A 22,593-nucleotide genomic window follows, 5' to 3' on the forward strand; every position below is an offset into this window, starting at 1 on the left:
TAAAATTCCCTAGAGAATTTGTAAGATTCCATACAGTGAGACATCCTCATGAGAAAAACCATGTAGACCTGATCTCAACAAGGTGGAGGTGCTGATGAAAGGACTCACGACTTTCTGGAGAATCCACAAACAACTAAAATGGGTTTATTTGATACTACCAAGCCTACTCAAGACAGAATACCAACTAATTTGTTCACCACCAAAAATGTGCAAACAAGGTTTACTTTTTCTAGACTGCCTGCCTTCTTTTCAGCCCTCACCTGCAAATCCTTTCTCCCCTTTACTCCTTAATTCTCTCAAGGATTCCCTCTTCTGACAGTAATTTGTGTAAAAATAACTGAAGCCCCAGTTTTAAAAATAGGCACAGAAACAATTTTGTTTACATTTACAAATGTTTTATTGACTCATGATTAAAGTCATTGGAAAAATTAATCCATTTTGTTTTTATATTAAAGAATCCAACTGTTCATTTTATGGAATTTATGTATAAGCACTCTTGCCATTGGTGAGTATCGAAGCACTTCTGTATTAATCCATTTCCTTCTGTGACGTCCTAATCCACAGTAGGCTACCCTTTTGATTTCTCAGTGATACAATTAATTTCTGACTCTTCAAGTTGCTTGCATATAAATGATTCAACCAATTTCTATTACTTTATACGGGTTTCCATGCTAATGAGATACACATTCTGCCACATAAGATGGAGATTTTCCCAAAGATTTCTAATTTAAATGGCAACCTTCAATGGGTCAGTTTCTAGAGGTACAGGTCCATGTACCTCAAAAATAAGAAATACATTATTTCAGAACCATCACCAACCAAAATCATTATTCTTTCAGATTTTTGGCTTCCCAAGTATCTGCCTGATCTCAGGGTTATTTTCAGCTCAGTTCTGAGTAGGACTGACACAGAACCTCTTTACCAATGAGGAGTTAAGGCAGCCCATCAAGTTCTTTAAAAAACAAAAAAAAACCCTCCAGCCTATTTCAAATTAGTCTAGAGGTGTTACTAAGCCAAGTGCTAACTATAATGTTGTCTATAAGCACTTTATAAATATTCTTATATATTAGTTTGCTATAGTTGCTATAACAAAGTACCACAGACTGGTTGGCTTAATCAACGTATTTATTTTCTCACAGTTTTGGAGGTCAGAAGTCCAAGATCAAGGTTTTTGGAGGTTTGTTTTCTTCTGAGGCCTCTATCCTTGGCTTGCAGGTGGCTGCTCTTTGCTCCTTCTTCAGTCTTTCCTCCTCGCTTGTGTATCCCTCAGGTCTGAGTGTCCTAATTTCCTTATACAGATAGCAGTCAGTTTGGATTAGGACTCACCCGAAAGGACACATTTTAATTTAATCACCTCTTTAAAGGCTCTCCAAATATAGTCACATTCCAAAGTACTGGAGTTAGGGCTTCCACATATGGATTTTGGGAAAAGAGAATCAGCCCCTTAACAGTTTCCTAACAAAGACAGCCAAACTGGGGGCCTGAGTGGCTCAGGTCATGCATGATCCCAGGGTCCTGGGATCAAGCCCCACATTGGGCTCTCTACTCAGCAGGGGGTCTGTTTCTCCCTCTATCCCTCCCCACCATTTGTGCTGTCTTGCTCCCTTAAATAAATAAAACCTTTAAAAAAAAAAGAGAGAGCCAAACTGTCATTTATGATGTCTTAAGAGATTTTGGCTCTATCTTTGGGAAGGGTGTCAAAGTAGCTTCATCAGTAAATGAAACTCTTAGAGATCACATGAGGTAAAAGGGTTCAAGTGCAAAGTTTGCCTAGAAATCAGACTATTTGTTCATGGGCACCTAGTTGGCTCTACCATCCTAGTTTTATGCATAATTCTTAAATAGCCCTTCACTCTTGACCCAATGGAATGTGTATGCAAAAATCAGCATTTACTGTGTTTCAGGTCCTGGCCAAAGTATCTTCCACACACAGTCTGTGAAGTAGGGATGAATTTCCCCATTTTTCAGAGGACACTGGCTCTCAGTAGTAACTTGCCCCCAATCGTTGAGCCAGAACAGGAAGCCAGGTGAGTCTGACTCCAGGGCCCAGCTACTCAGTAGTGTGTCTCCTGGCTCCTGTGCTTTTCTCAGGTGAGACTGTGAGACTGTGAGAACTGCAATTCCATTTCTGGGTACATACCAAAAGGGATCAAAAGCAGGCACTTGAACAGATATTTATACACCAATATTAAAATCAACATTATTCACAATAGCCAAAAGACAGAAACACCCAAATAGTCACTGGGTGAACAGATAAACAAAACGTGGTAAATACATGCTATGGAATATTATTCAACTTTAAAAAGGAATGAAATTCTGATACATGTTATAATATGGATGAATCCTGAAGACATAATGTTAAGTGAAAAAAGAGACACTAAAGGACAAATAACTGTATGATTCTACTTATATGAGGTACCTAGAATAGTCAAATTCATAGAAACAAAAAGTAAAAAAATGTTTACCTAGAAAAATAGGCTGAAGGAAGAGAGTGGGGAGTCACTGCTTAATGGGTAGTTTGTTTGGATGATGAAAAAGTTCTAGATAGTAGTGATGGCAGCACAACAGCGTGAATGCTGTTACTGATCTGTACAACTTAAAAATGGTTAAAACGGTAAATTTTATGTTGTGTATATTTTACAATAAAAATGTGGCTAGTGTGAGGAACTGAATTTTTAGGTTTAATTAATTTAAATATGTTTAAAAACCAATACTTGATTCAGTTATTATAAACCTTTTAAGTATTTTGTAATCTCCCACTATGTAAAGAACTTCTTCCTTGAAGTAAAAAAAAACATAATCTCACACATATTTGAAATGCCAACTTTGTTTTCAAGCCTGGGGCAACGTTAATATAGCTATCTCCTTTCACTACCGGGAGAAACGTATTGCATTTCACACCTGAAGCCTAATTTTACATTGTAAATTATATAGCCTTTAAATAATCTTCATTCTAAGTATTTAAGTATTTATAGAATACCTACAGAAACACAAGTTGTGTTCACAAAGAATATATTAAATCAAAAGTACATGCCACTACCACCAAAATGGTTTTATTTTTGTCGCTGATAACATGCATAACACTGCCAATTGTATCATTACAATTTGTTTTGATTTTGTTAAATAGTACTGAAATATGCATTAAAAATATATGTTTACACTTAAGTTTAACACTTAAAGAAGTTCTCTGTAAACATAATGCCTTCTCAATATATTTTCCTATTTTGTATCATACATAAATAACTTAATCTACAAAATCATAAATAAAACTATTAACTCTTGTGGCCTAAGAGTATATACCAATTTTGGAGCTTGACAAAAATGTTGTCTTTATGATTTTATGGGTAACAACATGCAGGACTTGCAGTGTTTACTATCAAATAAATGACTCACCACAAGTCATTATCGTCTCCCAACTGAGTCTGCCAATAATACACCTTCCAGTGCCCTTGGTAAAGATGCCAGGCGCTTACAAAGTCAAAATAATCAAGACTAGCAACAGAAGGCTGTCACTTAATTACTAAGTCTTACTTTGTCTGAAGAACAAAACTGCTGCTAAAGAGTAAATGCTTGTACTATCATTTCAATGGAAGCTAATAAAATCTAAAATAAAACCAGATTAAAATCCTATCACTCTTGGGAAAATATTCCATTGAGATTTTGCTACAGGAACAGAATTAACACTATCCTACATTTTCTAAAATTCACTTTGAATCATCACTTTGATTAGTTAAAACTTTCAGGGAAAAAATAATGACATACAAAGTGACCTTGGAAGGAATATTTATAATTCCTGATACAGAACACTTGATTATTTAGTTTTTGTTTAATGACTGAAAATCTTTACTCCTTCAGAAATATCATATTTGTTGACAGATACTTCCTATTTAGTGATTTATCAGATAACCACTCAAGATATATTAGGTAACCCCTCAAACTATTTTTACATAATAAAATTAAAGAATTTTGCACATTGGAAATATTTCATTAAGCATTATTTTTTAGGCCATCATTTATAGGGTATAAAACTTAGAAAGAAAAATACTGTCAATTAACATTTTCATTAAATTTAAATGATTCAAATGACAATACTAAGCACTACCATCACTTTTAAAATCTAAGTTTCTAAGTTTTATTTTTCAATCAATACAAAAATGGATCTGGTTGATACTGTTAACTACCAGAAAAACTTTTATGTTTAAAAAACTAAATATTCTTTGTTAAAGAAGAGCAGGTTGAAACAAATGATTTCTGTGCTCTTATAAAAAAGATTCTGATATACGTCGTAAATCTAAATCAAAATTCACAAATGGTGGCTGAGATTCTGTCAACTTTTAGCCCAATACAACACAAATCCACGCTTATTTTGCATAAACAATTCAAAATTAAATTTTATAATGGAAATGTCAACAAGTCATAACTACTACATTACTTCCGATGGGTTCCACTATACTTCAACCAGGCACAGCAGATGTGCATATCTGACAGACAGACTGCTTAGAAAATTAAAGCTATCAGAGCTATAAATAAGGAATACATAAATATGAACACAGCAATGCCAATGCATTAGAGCTGTTAAAAAAAAGTACGATGTGATGTAAACACATCTGATAGTTCTCTCTGTAAGCCATTTTCCTCTGATTTATAAAGCTATGGTTTTATAATTCTTTTAAAAAGGAAAATGTTTCTACACTGCTGCATGCAGTAATTTCATTGTACATTCCTGACTACAATGCAATCTTCAAATCCTCCTGAAGAGCTTGACGTATCTCACCAGAATTTCTCCAGAAAGTCAGCTTGTCATATTTTCAGCAGCCTAGAACAAGAAAGTAAGTTTCATTATAATAAAACCACGAAAAAAGACACACCATGGAGATATATTTGTCAATACTGCACTATCATTAACAAACAATTCCTCCTCCACATATACCAAACCACTTTTATCAGGACAACACAGTGGGGTTTTCATTTTTTGCAGTACATTAGAACTACCTTTTGAACTCACTGCTAGGCTAACAGTGGAAAACTGTTATATCTTCTTAAATAATACGGTTAATGTAAAAACATACTGCTATTTGAAAAACTGACCCAAGCGGACCTTATCCACACACTGTATCCACCTTATCCATTCTTTATTGGTTTCTGCATGTTTCATTATAACATGAAAAGGGGATTAAGAATGAAAATGACCTTCTGTTAGAAAGCAGAGAAAAAAAGGGCAAACGGGGATAATGAGCACATGGCTAATCCTGCTTCACCTATACCACCAACTATTATACTTTCCCTGATTATTCCGCAGAAATTTCCAGACACCATATAAGTCATCAGTAAATGATCTGAGACATTTCTTTTTCTTTTTTAAAGATTTATTTATTTATTTTAGAGAGAAAGAGAGCGAGTGCGCACACATGTGCTCAGGGAGGGAAAGGGGGAGAGAAGCAAGCTCCCTGCTTAACTTAGTGTGGAGACCTTTGGAGGCTCAATCTCACAACACTGAGATCATGACCTGAGACGAAATCAAGAGTCAGATGCTTAACTGACTGAGCTGCTCAGGCACCCCTTGATACATATTTCTAAAAAATGAGGATTTAAACAAGTAATTTCCTAATGCCAAATACGATGATTTTAAATAAGTTTAATTTTAGAAATACATAGTAAACTTTTAATTCATTTACATTTCAACTTTTTTTTTTCAAGATTTTATTTATTTATTTGAGAGAGAGAGTGCAGAGCGAAAGACAGAGAGAGAGAGAGCACAAGCAGGGGGAGGAACTGAGGGAGAGGGAGAAGCAGGCTTCCCCAGAGGAGGGAGCCCGACACGGGGCTCGATCCCAGGACCCTGCGATCATTACCCGAGCCAAAGGCCAACACTTAACTGACTGAGCCATCCAGGTGCCCCATGTTTCAACTTCTTAATTAAAACTTGCTTTTAAGTTTAGTCTAAGTTCAGAGGTCTTTCATGAAAATCCCTTAACATGCTGGGAAAATTGTAGTTAACTCAATCTGAAACATTCTCTTTGCAATCAGCAGAACCTACCTTGCTTGTCCATACAGTTGGCTATTCTAATTAGCCTTTTGCTTCTTTGGGTTTATTATTCACAAGGATTAGAAAGTAGTTTGAAAAAAATCTCCCTTGTTCTAAAAGGTTTCTTATTTCTTTCTACCCTTAAATAAGGTTCTTATATTAGCTTTAGATGCACACCTTTAGGCACTCTGTCTTCTTCCTAACCCCATTCTCAGTATCATTTACTTCAAAGAAGCCTTGAAACAATATAAACAATTTTAGAATTTTTTAAAAATTAAAGTACCTTAACTCTAATGCAATTAAATTTGTCTAGTGCCATTCCACTTTCATACTAATTTTAGAGGTTCTCCTCCAAGAAACAATGAAACAAGTATTTTCACCTAACGTAAGCAAGCCATCAACCTTGTACAGCATTCCTGTTATGAATATATAGCACTATTCTGTTTGAAAGGACAGCAACAGCAGCCTAAAGAACCCAGTTACCAGAGGGCTGTTAAGAGACTCCAAAATTTCCATAAGCATTGGCCCTGGGAAAAAACAACTTTAGCAGTCTTGTCTCCCACACTTTGCTTTCCTGTGTCAGTATATTCCCTCCTTCAGGAGGATGGGTGGGGACATAAGACTTGTTGAATCCCTCATTTCCCTCCCAACTCCAAATTCTACAGCTCCAATGTCCTCATGCTGTACAAAACCTTTCTACATACATAGGACATACATACAGGACAGCTGCAAGAGAAAGGGCAAGGCTTCTTAGTGCAAAGTGCACCAATAATAGTCCAATTCAAGGCACCTTGGCACTGAGGTAGAAGGTACAGGAAGTAGGTTTTGTCCAGAATTTCTGAAATCACAGTATGTAAATGATTGCTTATACATAAATATTAGCCCTGAGGAGGCAATACTAAAGTTCAGTGTTTGATAAATCATTCATAAAAATAAGTTCTATTTTTTAAAAACTGCACCTTAATTGACAGTCCTACTTATGCTGTGGGAGATACACACAATGCGACACATCCACTGATGCTAAGAAACTGACCTAACGGTGTGACACACAGCCAGCTACTTTTACGATAAATGATCTGAACAATATCAATATACAAATCTGTGAGAAAGACAAAACAACTAATGAAAAATTGTTGCAATTTTCTACATAGTTAACTGAAGAACAAAAGGAAGAACTGGATGTTTTAGGCCAATAGCTCCTTGCAACATTTCAGGATGTCCTTGATTTATATTTTACACATTCTAAAATAGAGGTAACTACCATACAATGAAATTCTAATCACTAGGATTTCTAGGTAAAGGCAGAACACAACAGGAACAGTTTTTCCTTACTCTATTATTAGTTCCAAAAGAAACAGACAAAAAATAAGAGAAATTAATTAGCAGCAACCACCCAAAAAGGAGAAAACCACCATATGCTTTAAAAGTCTGTAAGAGGTGGCCAAGGAAAGCCAGGTATGGCTCACAGTGCAGCTCAGAGCTAACCAGCTCCCAATCCCAACCCAACAGTAGCAGGTAAGAGAGAGAAAGTACATTTTATAATCTAAAGAAAAGCAATGTGTGAAAGATTCTTTAATCCATAAAGTTAAATGTAATATTTTTATTTTTAAATTAGCATGATACTATCTAGAATGGTGTTCACCAAATACTGCTGCCTATCTCTTGGGTGGTTGTGAATGATTTGTTTCCTTCTTTGTATTTTGGTATTTAAATATTTTGAAATTATGAGCTTTTTTAATAAAAATTATATACAGATTTCAAATATTCCTTTAAAGAATAAAGTTCTAATTAACACTTTTTTTCTTTGCTAGACACTTTTCAGGATTCTCTTCCCCACCTAGTTTTAATGAGAAACTGGCATACTGGTTGTTGTTTACGGAGAAATGTGTTTTAAGGGGCTTTGTGCTTGTGTGTGTGTGTGTGTGTGTGTGTGTGTGTGAGACTGACCTTCCATTCAAAGGGCAATGCTTTCTGATTTTGTTTGCCTTAATTATTGATTTTGCCTCCTATATCTCATTATGGTCCACTATTCTCACTACAGAATAACCAGCATATTCAAAGCTAAAAAAACTATGCTAAGTAGGTAATTCTGAATCTCCTATCCTAATACCTTGGGTTCATTTAGTCTAAGGAAGAGCTATGCCAAAACACTTCTGTAAGTTTCTCATGTACCCCAACGACTAGTTATTTGCGTCTGGTTCCTTTACGGCACTCCAACTGCATTACAATATGAAAACTTCATGCTCTTCTGCCTCCCCATTCTGTCAAATTCCAACATAAACAATAAAAATTCATGCAGTTGTGGAAGATGTTTATTAAATAAATTCTCTTCCACTAGCATTTCATAAATTTACTGATCAAAGACTATGATACTGCATTTTATTTTTAACAGCAGGGTTATGAGAGAATACTAAACCAGGGAATGTTCCCATGCTACAGTCCATTAACTCATCTCTAATCACATTTCACCCTTTCTCAAAAAGCAGGCTCAGATATTTTTTAGAACTTATTGTAGGTGAAAAGTTAGTAGTTAACAACTCAGAATCCACAGTCCAAGTTCAAATCTCAGCTCAACTACTTCTCAGTAAGTCCTTAGGAGAAGCAGGCCACCATAAGCTTCAGTTTCCTTAGCAGTAAGCTACTAACAGCGGTAGCAGTACACATCACTGCTGCGACCATAAAGGAAATAACACAAGGAAAGCCTTAGTGCACAGGGTCTGGTAAAAGGAAAGTACTCATAAACATTAGTTATTCTCATTATATTATTTAGTTATTTTTCTTTGTCATATGAAAGCATAGTTGTGAGTTTAAAAAGTAACAAAGTCTGAATAGTTTTTATAAAGATTTAAAAATCTGACTAAAAGAAATTAGTAACATACACACACATTTTGCAAAGGGTTCACATTCAGAATATTTAAGACTACCAATACAAAAAGAAAAATAGACAACCCAGAAAAAAAAAAAATGGGCCAACTACTTGAAAAGGTATCTCGCAAAAGAAAATGGCCAAAAAAACATGCAAAAACACATTCAACTTCATTGGTACTAGAAGAAATGCAAATAAAACCACATAAGAAACCCATACACAACCACCAAAATGACTAAAATTAAAAACACAATAATAAATATTGGCAAAGATACGAAGCAAGGAAGGGAAACTCATATGCTGCTCGTGGACATAGAAACACAGCTACTTTAGAAAAGTCTGGCATTATCTATTCTAGTTGAAGATAAACATAACCTAAAAACAAGCAACTTTGCTTGTAGATACACACCCCCAACAGAAACGCATGCACATAGGCATCATGAGATACGCACAACTATGCTCCTAGCAGCAGATTCCTAATAGCCCCACACTGGAAGCAACTGAAGATCCATTCACAGTAGAAAGGAGAACTGAATAGTGTATATTTGTGCAACGAAGCGTGATTATTTTAGTGAAAAGGACTGTATTACAGCTACCCACAACATAAACGAACCTCCAGGGTGCCTGGGTTCCACGTGCAGAATCTGACATTCTCTCTCTCCCTTTTCCTCTGTCCCTCCCCCTGCTCCTGTGTGCACTTGCCCGCACTCCTGCTCTCTCTCAAATAAATGAACTCTTTTAAAAAAATAAATAAATAAACGAACCTCACGATTCTACTTGTAAGTGGAATACAAAAAAAAAAAAAAAGAATAAACAAAAAGTAGAATCAGACTATAAAAAGAGAAAAAACTGATGGCTGCAGAGCGGAGGGGAGGGGAGAGGGGGTTGGACAAAATGGGCGAAGGGGAGAGGGAGAGATAGGCTTCCAGTTACGGAATCAGTAAGTAAGTCACAGGAATAAAAGTCACAGCATAAGGAACACAGTCAATAATATTTTAATAGTGATGTCATGGGACAGACGGCAGCTACGTTGTAGTGAACAGATAGCATAACGTATAAACCTAACGGCTCAGTCCGTTAAGCGGCTGCTTTGGCTCAGGTCATGATCTTGGGGTCCTGGGACTGAGCCCTATTCAGGCTCTCTACTCAGTGGGGAGCCTGTTTCTCCCTCTGCCCCTCCTCTCACTGGCACGCTCTCGCTCAAATAAATAAATAAAAATCTTAAAAAAAAATGTATAAACCTGTCAAGTCACTAAGTAGTACACCTGATATAACACTCGTGTGTCAACTATACTCAAAAAAATAAAAAAACACCCTCTGGAACATAATGTTAAAGAACCCAGTAAAGACTGTGCTGTAAGATTCTGGTTTATATCACATTCAAAAATCTTATAAAATTAAACCGCAGTGTTTAAAAACCCATGTTTAGTCAGTAAAACTGTTAAAAATAAGAAAGCTTCTACCATAAAAATCAAGACAGTAGTTACTGGAGAGGTTAGTGGTATCAAGGGAGCTCTGTAGGGCTCTAGCAATGCAAACTGTACAGATATTCTCTTTATGATAAATTTTTGCTCTGTAAATATGTTCTTTTAACTTTTTGTGTTTAAAGTTTTAAAAATCTCAAAAACAACCCAAATCACTGGAACCTACTAGAGAAGGACTTAATTTGAGATGGGTAAATTACATGTATTATATAGTTTTGCTTTCTCAAAGAAAAAAAAAGCTAGAGAAAAGTCACTTTGTCCTTGGACAAGTTTTCAGAGGAACTAACTTGAATATCAGTATCTATGGTGAGTTACTGTTATATAAACATGGAAATAAAATCACCCAAGATTTTAAATCACTGCATGCAATAAGAGAAGGAATATACCTTTCCTGCTCCCACTGTGAGCAACTAAAAAGTGGCAAGTTTGTATTTGAAAAAAGGTGGTCCTCTGGGCCCACAGTGGCAGTGCAGCCAATTGGCCTCAGCAGTCCCTTCCTCTCGAGCTACTGTGTGTCATTCTTTCCTTTTCTTGAAGGAAAAACACATGATCACAATTTTCTTCCCAGAAATACAGAAACCCAGCCTTCCCAATTGCCTCACCAGAGCCACTCTGGGCTTTCTCTCCAGAGCATGCTCTCTTGGTAAGGCTGAGAATTTTCCAAATCAAGTGCTGCTCCTTTTCACGTACCAGTTCCTTCCTCGATCTTTCATTCCTCTTACCTTTTATTATAAGTAGCAAGGAAAATTCTGCTCCTGCACTTTCCACACTCTGCTAGGGAATTTCCTCAGCTAATACCCAAGTTCATCAATTACAAGTTTTTTCTTCCAAGAGTAAAACATAATTCAGCCAGGTGCTGTCACTTTATAGCGAGGACAACCTTCCCTCCAGTGTTCAATAATATGCTCCTTATGAGATCTCACCAGAATCCCCTTTAACGTCATTTCCAGCAACATTCTGCTCATCATCATGTATGTATTCCCTAAGACAATTAAAGCTTTCTCTACTGCTCTCTCCTTTCTGAGCCCTTTACCAGAATTGCCTTTAATGTCCATTTAATGTCCATAGTTCTACCAATACTTTCTTCAAGAAATCTGGGCCCTTTCTATTAAGTGTGTAAAAGTTTCCAACTTCTACCCATCACCCAATTCCAAAGCCACTTCCTGACTTGTAGGTATTTGTTACACTAGCACCCCACTTTCTAATAGTGAAATCTGTATTAGCTTTCCAGGGCTGCCATTACCATGTACAATAAACTGGGTGGCTTGAAACAACAGAAATTTATATTCTCACAGTTCTGAAGACTGGAAGTCCAAAATCAAGAAGTCAGAAGGCTCTAGCAGAAGATCCTTGCCTCTTCATAGTTTCTGATGGCTGCCAACAATCCTTGGCCACCACCGCAATCTCTGGCTCCACTGTCACACGGCAGTGTCTGTGTCTGGACATGGTGCTCTCTTGGTGTATGTCTGTCCCAATGCCCCTTGTCTTATAAGGACATGAGTCATTAATCCATTATGATCTTATCTTAACTTGATTATACTTGCTGATACACAATTTCCAAATAAGGTCACATACACAGGTACTGGCCTTGAACATATCTTTTTGGGCACAGACACAATTTTACTCACAAGGAAAATTCTAAACACACCCAGAGACTTCTGTGAAGAGACAATGTGGTCCATGATAGTAACAATTTTTGTAATTGAACACATGCTACTAAGATCTTGGTTTCCAGAATTTCTGATGGTGACAAAAGCTAGTTTAATCATATCTAAGTAGGATCTTTCACCTAAATTCATTAACCATTTTCTAAACAAAAGGATCATTTCTTTAGAATGAACTAACATAAAAATCTCTAACCTTTAGTGCTTCAGTGGCCTTGCGAAGTTCCTTAATAACCGACGATAAAGCTTCTGGGTTAATTCCTTGTTCACAAAGTCGTACACAAATAGACAGAGTTTCCATATCTAAGCCAGTATTCAAAATTCTTGAAATTTCCAGCAGAACTGAAAAAGACATAGAGGAAACTTCAAAAAAAAATTACATTAAAAAATGTGTATGCAACACTTTGAGTTCATATAATACCGCACAGCACCAAAGAACTAGCACAGCATCCCTAGATTTTGCCTTGTTCTTAGCCTAGCACCAGAAATACACTTACACTCTCCCTCCACATAACTGCTTTTTGTACTTTGAATTATATTCTAAAACTCATTTTAATATCTTAAATATATGCATCATCATCAGGATTATTCTGAACATCTCCCCATTTTTAGTACGCTTTTACAATGTAATTTAGTCTCATAACATCCCATTCTATGAAACACCAAACATTACATAACTACTGTACTATTTTAAGAGCTAAATGGGCCTCATGTTTTCTTCACTGAAATAATCCTATGATAAGCATCCATATATCCTAACTTCATTCTATTTCATTAGGATAAATTCCTAAAAGTGGAATTGCTCAGTAATATACATATTTAAGGCTTTAAAAGTACTTAGAAACGTCTACAATTTGACAGAGTAATCATGTCCACTGAAATCTAATAGTAAAAAATGAAAGCTTATTTTTTAACTTCATTTTTTATAGTGCTTCGTTTTACTGTAGTTTTTAAAAGTAATTGACGTAAAAAACACTAGCAAAGAGAAGCACAGAATATGAATACACTGGCTTCATTAATTTTTGTTTTATGGTGGTTGATCCCCAGAGATGTTGAGAATTTGTTAAAGTCAAGGGTCAACATGTTATCTATGGCTTTCTGTATTATTTTCCCTTGGCATTTTACTTAGAAAGTTATTCCCCATGCAAAGATTACATAATTATCTATCACTATTCCCTTCCACCACTTCAAAGTTTATTTCCTGCCTGCCTATAAACATTTAAATATTTAACTCCCTGGAGTTTGGCTGGAAGATAGGATCTAACTTTACCACCCTGAAATAAGCCCATTTCCTCAATGCTATTTATTGAGTAATCCCTCCTTCTACTACTCAATTAAGAAGCCACCTTTATCATGTAGTAAATTCCCATTCACCTATGGATTTGTTGCATCTCTATCCTATGTCAGAACCACAATTTTAATTACTAACTTTTATCAACATGTAGAAGGTTAAAGATTCTGTTATCATCCCTTTTCATAAGCTCTTTTATTCTTTCAGTGAAATTAAAAATCTTGATCGAGGGGTGCCTGAGTGGCTCAGCTGGTTATGCATCGGACTCTTGATTTCAGTTCGGGTTATGATCTCAGAGTTGTGAGATCGAGCCCCACATTTCCTCCCTGGGGGTGGACCCCACATTTCCTCGCTGGGGGTGGAGGCTTCTTAAGATTTCTTTCTCCTTCTGCCCCTCCCCCTGCCTCTTTCCTTCTCTAAAAAAATCTTGATCAGGGGCGCCTGGGTGGCACAGCGGTTAAGTGTCTGCCTTCGGCTCAGGGCGTGATCCCAGGGTCCTGGGATCGAGCCCTGCATCAGGCTCCTCCGCTGGGAGCCTGCTTCTTCCTCTCCCACTCCCCCTGCTTGTGTTCCCTCTCTCACTGGCTGTCTCTATCTCTGTCGAATAAATAAATAAAATCTTTAAAAAAAAAAATCTTCATCAATTCCAAATTTGGGTTCTGACTTGAATTGCATAAAAACTACATTATTTTGGGATGAATGGACAAGTTAACAATACTGAGGGATACATGAAGTCTAACTCCTTCAAAAACCTAACATAGTACTCATGATGTTCATGAGATGGGTCCTTCCCACCTTTTCATATCAGACATTCACTTTCATCTCTAGAATTTCAAGGTTTTTTTGAAAAATGTCTTCTGTGCCTATACTTAACTTTTGAACACACGGAGTACAGTTAATGTCCTTGTCTTGCTAATTCTAACATCTGTGTCAGTTTTAGGTTTCAACCGCCTGAATTTTTCTATCATGGATTGTATTTTCCAACTTTGCATACTTAATAATTTTTTATTAGATTCTTGACATTGTAAATTTTACCTAGTTGGTTGCTATTTTTATATTTCTATACATATTCTTTTTAAAGATATTCTTATACATATTCTTGGGCTTTGCAATGAGGTGCGGTTATCTGAAAAGTTTGATCCTCTTGAGTCCTTTAAGATTTCTATAGTCAGGATCAGAGCCCTGTCTGGTGTACAGCTAACTGCTCCTCATCACTGAGGTAAGACCCTCATGAGTGCTCTACTAAATGCCTCATGAATTATGAAGTTTTCTATTCTGGCTGGTAGATATAAGCACTATTCTCAGCCTTCTGTGAGCACCGTGTACTGTTCCAATTCTTCTGGATGCCTTTGCTAGCTTTGTGGGTACCTTCCTCACACGCATGTGGTAATCAATGCTCTGCTGAATACTTGAGAGGGACCCTCCTACTGGTCTCTCTCTGTAAGCTCTTTCCTCTCAGGTATTCTGTCCTACAAACTCTACCTGCTTTGGTCTCCCTGGACTCAACTCCTTCTGCTATCTTGGCGGGGAGGGGTCCACTGGGTTCTACCTGGGTTCACACCAGCCCCCAACTGCATTGCAGTCTGGAAACTCTCTGAAGGTACCAAGAACAGGCAGCTATTAGGCTCTCTTCATTTACTGTCTCTGGGATCACCGTCCTTTACTACCTGATGTCCAGTGTCTTGAAAATCATTGTTCTGTCTGGGTTTTGGGCCCCACCCACCCCCCAGGTAGGAGGGTAAATCCAGTTTTTATTACTCCATTTTGGCTGGAAGGCTGACAGCCCTTTCTGTTTCATTCCTTCAGGTTTGGTATGCTAACATACTAATACTGCTCTTCAGTTGTATGCAGGCTGGAGTTCACGTTATCTGCTGAATTTATTTCAATAACTCTATTTTAAGATTTCTAATTTCCCCCCCCATTGCTTGTCTTTATTTCATAGTTAAATGCTTTTTTATAGCCACTTATTTTGTGGCTGTTCTTTCTGCCTTTACCTATCTGAAACTATATTCTTATCTTTGGCCATTTTTGAGATTTGTGTTTTCTGTTTCTTCAAGTATAAGCAAGCAGCGAAAGACAGTGGTTAAGGGTCTGCCAAGGTACCTGGGTTCAAATTTCACCTTCATTACTTAGTAGGCAAGGTAACCTTTCTGTGCCTTTATTTCATCACTATGTGAATTAGGGGTAATAGTACTTACTTTACAGGATCATTGTGAGACTTACAAGACGCACACAGAATGCTTTGTCCATTGGAACCCAGCGCTCAAAAAAAGAGCTGTTATTACTACCTTCTCTTTTTTCAATTTTCATGTGAGTTGTTAACGTTTTTCATCTACCTTAGGTATTTAGTGATTTCTGACTGGAAGCTCATCTTCAACGGGAGATTTTTCCTGATGTCCTGACCTGGTGAAGCATTCTTGGATGGGCAGTCTCACAGTGGCCTCAGCCCTCTGGACCAGACCTCGTGGAAGCATACTGGCTCCAGACCCAGAGGACATATGAATGGTACTTCCCAATCCCTGGCCGTGGCAGATGGCACATTTCTGGCCCCCAGCTTCACTCAGGCAGGGCAGCATGCTTTGTCAGATTCCATTCCCAGTCTCCTGCTGTGGTTCCCATCTGCTCCTCTTTGGGGAAAACCTCTCTCTTTCTAACCAGGAGATTTTCCTTTCTTGTTTTTGAACATGGCTGTGCTGATAATTGCATTTTAGTATGACTTCCTGTCATTTTTATATGCTTGGAGCAGAAAGTTTTAACCAAGTGTGCAATCATTATCAATTTTGGTAGTGAATCACCAATTTCTTTACTTTTTAGTTTTGTCTTCATAAATGCATTCTACCTTGCTTTGGTATATTCTAGGTGATTAGTGCAGGTATTCTAGGATATTACTTATTTTGTAGCCAGGCACCTTAACAAATTCCACTGAAGTTTTTCAGTTAATCTTCCTGTTTTCTAATTAGATAATCATTTTACCTACAAATAATAGTTTCGTGTCCTTCCTAACAGTTTTTTTCCTTTTCTTATCCTGCATTATTTGCTTGAACTTTCATATCAGTGGTTAAAAAAAAATTCAGTGAAAGGAAGTGTTTCCAATTTCATTCAGAATGCTTTTAACACTATTTCATTCGGAATGCTTTTAACACTAACGTTTAGGATGATGGTAATTTCATATAGCTATCCTTTGGTGTGTTAACAATGTACTGTTTTCTTTTGCTAAGACTTTAAAATTAGGGAAAAAGTGCTGAGTCTTATGAATACCTTTTCATCAAACACCGAAATAACCAGGTAGCTCTTTGCCTTTGACATAGTGAAAGAACACGTTATATTGACAGATTATATTCAGAGCTGATGAACAGTGAACTTGGGAAATCCCTACTTTTATAGTAAGCAGTTAGCAAACTTGCTTTTTATCTGGAAGTAGAGATTACCTCATCCCTCATGCTGTTCACTGCAACACACCCCTGAGAAACAGCAGGAAGAAGGAGCAGTCAGGGACTTGCCTTCTTGGCCTACTGAGCAAGAATGTACAGGTATGCTCAGGGCTCACAGGCTGCATCTCCCAACAGTGACACTACATGACTTCTGACGATAAACTTAGGAAGGAAATACAGCTTCCTCCTGGCTCTCTCTTGAGGCACTCTCCCTTACAACCCGGCCACCAAGTGTTCCACGTGTTCCAGACAACAGCCCCTGCTGCAGGTCCAGCGAACAGCCAGTGTCAACTAGAAGATGTGCGAGCAAGGAAGCTTTGGGATTACTCTAGATTCAGCACTAACTGCAATGCATTAGAGACTCTCAATGAGAATTACCCAGATAAGTCTGGCCAACACCCAGGACTGTGAGAAACAAGTAATTGTTTTATGCCAATAAGTTTGGGATGGTTTGTTCAGCAGCAGAAAACAAAAACATGTACTTTCTGACCTACTCCATCCAACTCTCCAACATTACCATCATCATCACCATTATCTGTTGCTAAAAATTCTCCTCTCCAGTTTTCTCTTCATGGTAGACCCCTATCTATCAATGCTCTGCTTATTCCTGACTTCATGCCTCAGTTCATGCTTTTCTCCTCTGCCTTTTCTCTCAATGTAACTCCATGCTCTCCTTCAGGTCCATCTCAGGACTAGTATTTCTTTCCTTTAAGCTTTCTTGTAAAATTTATGTTGATTTACCTCCTAATTTCATAACTCGTCTATAATAAGTATTTCTGTAGTTCCTACTGGTACTTAGGTGCATTTTGTGCCTACTATGCCACTGCTGGAAATATAGTTGTGAAAAGATAGATATGGTCCCAATCCTCATGGAATTACAGTCTACAAGAGATAGATATTAAAGTAATAACTGGTCCTAGTTAAAAGGGAAAGGGGGACAAGAAAAGCATACCTCCAAAACAAATTATAAGGGCACCTTACATAGTTGTGAAAGATTGTGTTTAGGAAAGACTTGTCTGAAGAAGTGACAAGCTTACACTTCAAGGGTGAAGAAAGATCAACCTAACTAATGCAGAGGTAGGAAGAAGTGCTAAGAGAGTGAGTGAAAAAAAAACAGCTTGTGAAAAAGTTCCTGCACTAAAGAGAACTTGGTAAAGTACCCTTCATAGATCTGAAAGGTTCTTCATGTGAAGGCAATGTAATTACAGGGGGAACATAGGTGTAAAATATGAGAAAAGACAGACATGAACACCCACTAAGGCTCTACTGAAGATTTCAGAACTTTGGGAAGCTATTAAAAAACATAAAAACGAGAGTATGACAAACAGACTTTCATTTTTAAGACTCTGGCTGGATAATAGGGAATGGATCTTGGAAAGACATAGAACACCCGCGGAGAGGGAGTCCGGTTAAGTTACTGTCACCTTGGGGATAAACGAGCAGATGGCAGGGACAGGAGAGATAAAGACAAGTGGTCAAATCTGAGACAAAGGAAGAACTGAAAGGGTTTAGTGAAGAACTGAAGGTAGGGGAGGTAAAAGAAAGCAAGAATGATTCCAAGGTTGCTTTCTCCCGTGGGTAACTAGAGTGATAGCCCAGGGACCATATATTTGTTTCATTGACACTACCCTGTACCCTGTGAACTCTCTTAAATCCTTCTTCTAGCTTACCACCTGATATATAATAAAGTAGCACTACACTGAAATCCTCTGGTAAGGAAGAGATTCATTTTTATCACAATCATAAAGAACATAATTACTAGCAGTAATTGGAGGCATAAGGAAAATTTTAAAATACACAAAAATAACAAAGCATGAAGCTATCTAGACAATAACTGAAATCTCAAAACGTTGGAAAGCAAAAGTGAGTATACTGGAGGACAGAGAGAGAGGTAGTAGAAAAGACTGACATTTTAAAGAAGGAATCTGGAAGAGAATGTTGAGGATCTAAAAACGAGAGTAGGAGATTGATATAAGAGCTTAAACTAAATCAGGCCAGGATCAGTCAAGTTCCTTTCAGAGTGAGCCACACAGATAAATTACAAGTCTACCTGCTCTTGAAGTATCATTATCAAAATGCTTTCATTTCACAACAAAAATAAAAATGTTTATAGCTGAGTTCTACAACCCTGAAATCATTCAGATCCATTAAAAGATTAAATTACTGGGGCACCTGGGTGGCTCAGTTGGTTAAGTGTCCGCTTTTGGCTCAGGTCATGATCCCAGGGTCGAGCCCTGCATGGGGCTGCTTCTCTCTTTGCCCCTCATCCAACTTACGCTTGTGCTCACTTGCTCACTCTCTCTCTGAAATAAATAAGTAAAATCTTAAAAAAAAAAAAAAAAAGATTAAATTATACTGTTAGCTGACTGATGGGAGGGAAGTAGTAAGAAGATGAGGAGAAATGTACTAGTGCCTAGTCAGACTCAACTCAAACTTTTGACTCTCAGGGCTAGGTTTAAATACAGTGAAACCCCACATTAATTAAGTTTCAAATAATAATAATAATGTTATTTGGGTAGTTCAGTCTAGCCCCTTGGGCAAGTTAAAGTCTTATTTCTGGGAATGAAGGTGGGACTATAAAATGATACCATGGGAGCACCTGGGTGGCCCAGTCAGTTAAGCGTCTGACTTAGGCTCAGGTCATGATCTCAGGGTTCTGGGATCCAGCTAGAGAAGAGCTCCGTGCTCATGGGGTAGTCTGCCTCTCCCTCTATGCACCAGCCCCTCGTGCGCAGCCATGCATGTGGTCCCTAATAAATAAAATCTTTAAAAAATAAATAAAATAGGGGCGCCTGGGTGGCACAGCGGTTAAGCGTCTGCCTTCGGCTCAGGGCGTGATCCCCACGTTGCGGGATCGAGCCCCACATCAGGCTCCTCCGCTATGAGCCTGCTTCTTCCTCTCCCACTCCCCCTGCTTGTGTTCTCTCTCTCTCTGGCTGTCTCTATCTCTATCAAATAAATAAATAAAATTAAAAAAAAATAAATAAAAATAAATAAATAAATAAAATAGAATGACAACATGTAGGATTTTTCTAGTTCAGTGTATGGTCAATTACTTACAGTGTGTTTCTGTGTTTACCTTTGTGCCTCACTTATAGACAATATGGAAAATGTTTACCATTAACTTTGCAGTAAGTCAACTTCAATTTTATGTGACTGTTTTAGAATCCAATTATGGCAAGATAGCAGGGATTTTCTGTAAGCTCAGAATTCTAATGGGCATGATAGTCCCTAGATACCACATTTAACAAATGGTAATTCATTGCCAACCTGGGGCCTTCCTATCTTGAGGTTTGTGGGCAAACTGTGTGTAGAGGAGCAATGTTCTCCAAGTCGCACATATTGAACTTTTTAAAAAAATGTTATTTCTTCACTTTTTCATGTTCTTACACTCAATAATCTTCATTTTACACACCGTTCTCTCAGTAAAAATCTTGATGCAACCAATACAATCAGTTCTCATTTGTACATCAATAGTACCACCAGAGATAAAATGGAAGTTTTCCATCCAAAAGGAATTCTATGCCCATATAAATAAAGAACTTAAGTATACCTAACCTAACATAGACTGACAGAAGAGAGGCCTCATATGTATCTCTCCATTCTGTTAAAAAAAAAAAAAAAAAAAACAACCCCACTGGCTTCCATGCAAAGGTGTAAGTCAATACAACCATTACCCACTTTTTGAAAGTTTCTTAGTCCACTCTGCTTTTACAGAAGACCTACATTAGTAGCTATTTTTGCTAACCAAAAGAAATCCGAGTTTTCGCTTTTATGAAAAAAGGTAAAAATGAAAACAGCATTCAGTGTTTGTTTGCAGCAATCCATTACAGTGCACAACCCCAGCATTTAGAGTGTCACTGCCAAGCTCTTTCCCCGGGAACTACACTCAACATTTCACCATCAAGCTGCCAGAGCTTTGAACTGTGTCTGGGAGCATCTGTGCTTTATCTCTATTTGTTTTGTGCATCTGTTAACAAGATGTGTCCTAAGGCATCAGAAAAGCCTAAGAAAGGTTAATTTTGGGGTCTGAGAACACTCAAAAAATTTTCCATATAAATCAATACTAACTGCTTCTTCACTATACACCATTCCAGCTTTAGGAAAGGGTTCATGGGAATGTTCTGCTTTCAGATAGCTGGGGGAAACCTGTAATGTAGTACATCAAGAAGGAATAAGAAATAGGCCGAATATGGTGTTAAGAATAAAATCCTGGGGCGCCTGGGTGGCTCAGTCGGTTGAGTGTCCAACTCCTAATTTCGGCTCAGGTCATATCTTAGGGTGGTGGGACGTAGCCCCGCCCTGTAAGGGCAGAGTCCGCTTGTCCCTCTCCCTCCGCTCCTCCCCTCCCCTCTCCCATCTCTAAAGTAAATAAAATCTTTAAAGAATAAAATTCTATTTTTCAGAGAAACAACAAAATAGATACGTGGCAAATAAAAAATGAGATGCAAATGTTCTAATAATACACGCAGGTCTTTGAAAAAGAAAACAGCAACCCTTGCAGAAAAAGCCAAGTCTTATTAGAAGCCCCTATAAGGAGTGGCTGAATCACTAAGTGGAGCCTACAGTGAAGTAGACAAGGAGACACAGCGGGGAGGCCGACACTACAGAGTGAGAATTGCAGTTATGTTTCAACAGAGATGGAGACTAATGTCAATATACCCTGGAAAATGTAAAAAAAGCAATATTTAACATCCATCAAACATACATAAGTGGATGTGAATAAAATGGGGACAAAGGAGTCTGCAAGTGGAATGTACACATAATATAACACAAAAGTAATAATAACTATCTTTTGATTCATCACCTTCGATACGCCTTTACCTTGTCTTAAATATTCACAATAACCTTAGGAGGAAGTGACCTCATTTTACAGTAAAGAAAAACAAAGGCTCAAAGATGTTTAAGTAGCTTGTCTAAACTCACCCCCAGGAGTATGGAGTGGCAGAACCGGCATTAAAGAGTAGAGAGAGGGTAACTCCAAGACACTTCGTCTTTCAGCACGTGTCCGCAGGCTTGACGCCCGCGTGCCTCGGGGCGCGAAAACAGGTAACTACACCTACAGCCTCAGACACCAGCGTCATCTGCTCCAAGATGAAATGGAGCAATTCTGAAGACGGGGCGACCTGCTCACTCGCCGATTTTAAAAGAGCATAATGAAGGGCCAGAGACAAAGAACATAGCGGTGACCAAGCACACAAGGCCGCTGCCCGCACGAGGCTTACAGTCTTGAAGGCTGTTCCCGCTCCGTACAAGGAGAAAAGGGCGCTCTGCACCCGGCGCGGCGCGGCAGGCGGTGCGTGGGGTGGCAGCGGCGCCGGAAGCCGGCCCCACGCGAAAAAACGCCAGGCCCCCGCCACAGCCGAGGGGCGTGGCGAGGAGAGCGGGAGCCGCGCGGGTCCGGTGCGGGAGGCACGAGGCGCGCGCCGGGCTGACGTGAGGGCTGCAACGTCGTGCGCGCGACAAACTACGCAAGAGCGGAGAAACAACTCTCAAAGGATGGGATCATCAGCACTACGGCCCTGGCGGGTCCCTTGGGAGGACCCTCAAAGATGCCCTCTGGGGCAGGAAGTGGACCTAAAGTCCTTCTTGGCTTACCGCCGCCTGATAGCCCTGGCTGCGGGAAACGGAAACGAGGTAAAGTGGGGGAGACGAGGTAAAGTGGGAGAAACGGACACTCACCGTCCATAGTCTCCCTCACCGCGTTCAGATTCGCCGCCGCTGCCGCCGCCGCCCCGGCACCGCTGCCGCTCGCCATGGCGGAGGCCGAGGGAGGCGGGAGAAGGGCCTGACCCGGAACTGGAGCGCCTTCCTTTCTCCTGGGCAATCACA

At 38.6% G+C, this 22,593-nt stretch overlaps 1 protein-coding gene across 3 annotated transcripts; it reads right to left on the reverse strand.

Annotated features, from left to right (window-relative positions):
• Positions 1-384: 384 nt before the first annotated feature.
• MZT1 (mitotic spindle organizing protein 1) lies at positions 385-22,575 on the reverse strand. 3 transcript variants are annotated; one of them, XM_034665282.1, is made up of 4 exons: positions 22,444-22,575; positions 12,236-12,381; positions 4,775-4,816; positions 385-1,281 (listed from the first exon to the last, which is right to left on the reverse strand). In XM_034665282.1, the coding sequence occupies exons 1-3, from the start codon at positions 22,517-22,519 to the stop codon at positions 4,793-4,795; spliced, it is 246 nt and encodes an 81-aa protein (XP_034521173.1). In that variant the 5' UTR covers positions 22,520-22,575; the 3' UTR covers positions 385-1,281; positions 4,775-4,792. The 3 variants fall into 3 exon arrangements, with proteins under 3 accessions (XP_034521173.1, XP_034521174.1, XP_034521172.1); XM_034665283.1 differs by having other exon boundaries at positions 385-1,289; XM_034665281.1 differs by lacking the exon at positions 385-1,281 and having other exon boundaries at positions 3,336-4,816.
• Between the last annotated feature and the right edge of the window lie 18 nt (positions 22,576-22,593).

This window comes from Ailuropoda melanoleuca, chromosome 7, assembly GCF_002007445.2.
Source record: "Ailuropoda melanoleuca isolate Jingjing chromosome 7, ASM200744v2, whole genome shotgun sequence".
NCBI classification, from domain to species: domain Eukaryota; kingdom Metazoa; phylum Chordata; class Mammalia; order Carnivora; family Ursidae; genus Ailuropoda; species Ailuropoda melanoleuca.

Excerpts from the sequence above, each read along its gene's own strand:
- MZT1 (XM_034665282.1), bottom strand. The coding sequence starts at position 22,519 with ATGGCGAGCGGCAGCGGTGCCGGGGCGGCGGCGGCAGCGGCGGCGAAT. Across the intron at positions 12,382-22,443 it reads GGTGAGGGAGACTATGGACG|TTCTGCTGGAAATTTCAAGA; the intron begins GTGAGTGTCCGT and ends TGTCTTTTTCAG. Across the intron at positions 4,817-12,235 it reads AGGCCACTGAAGCACTAAAG|GCTGCTGAAAATATGACAAG; the intron begins GTTAGAGATTTT and ends TTCTTGTTCTAG.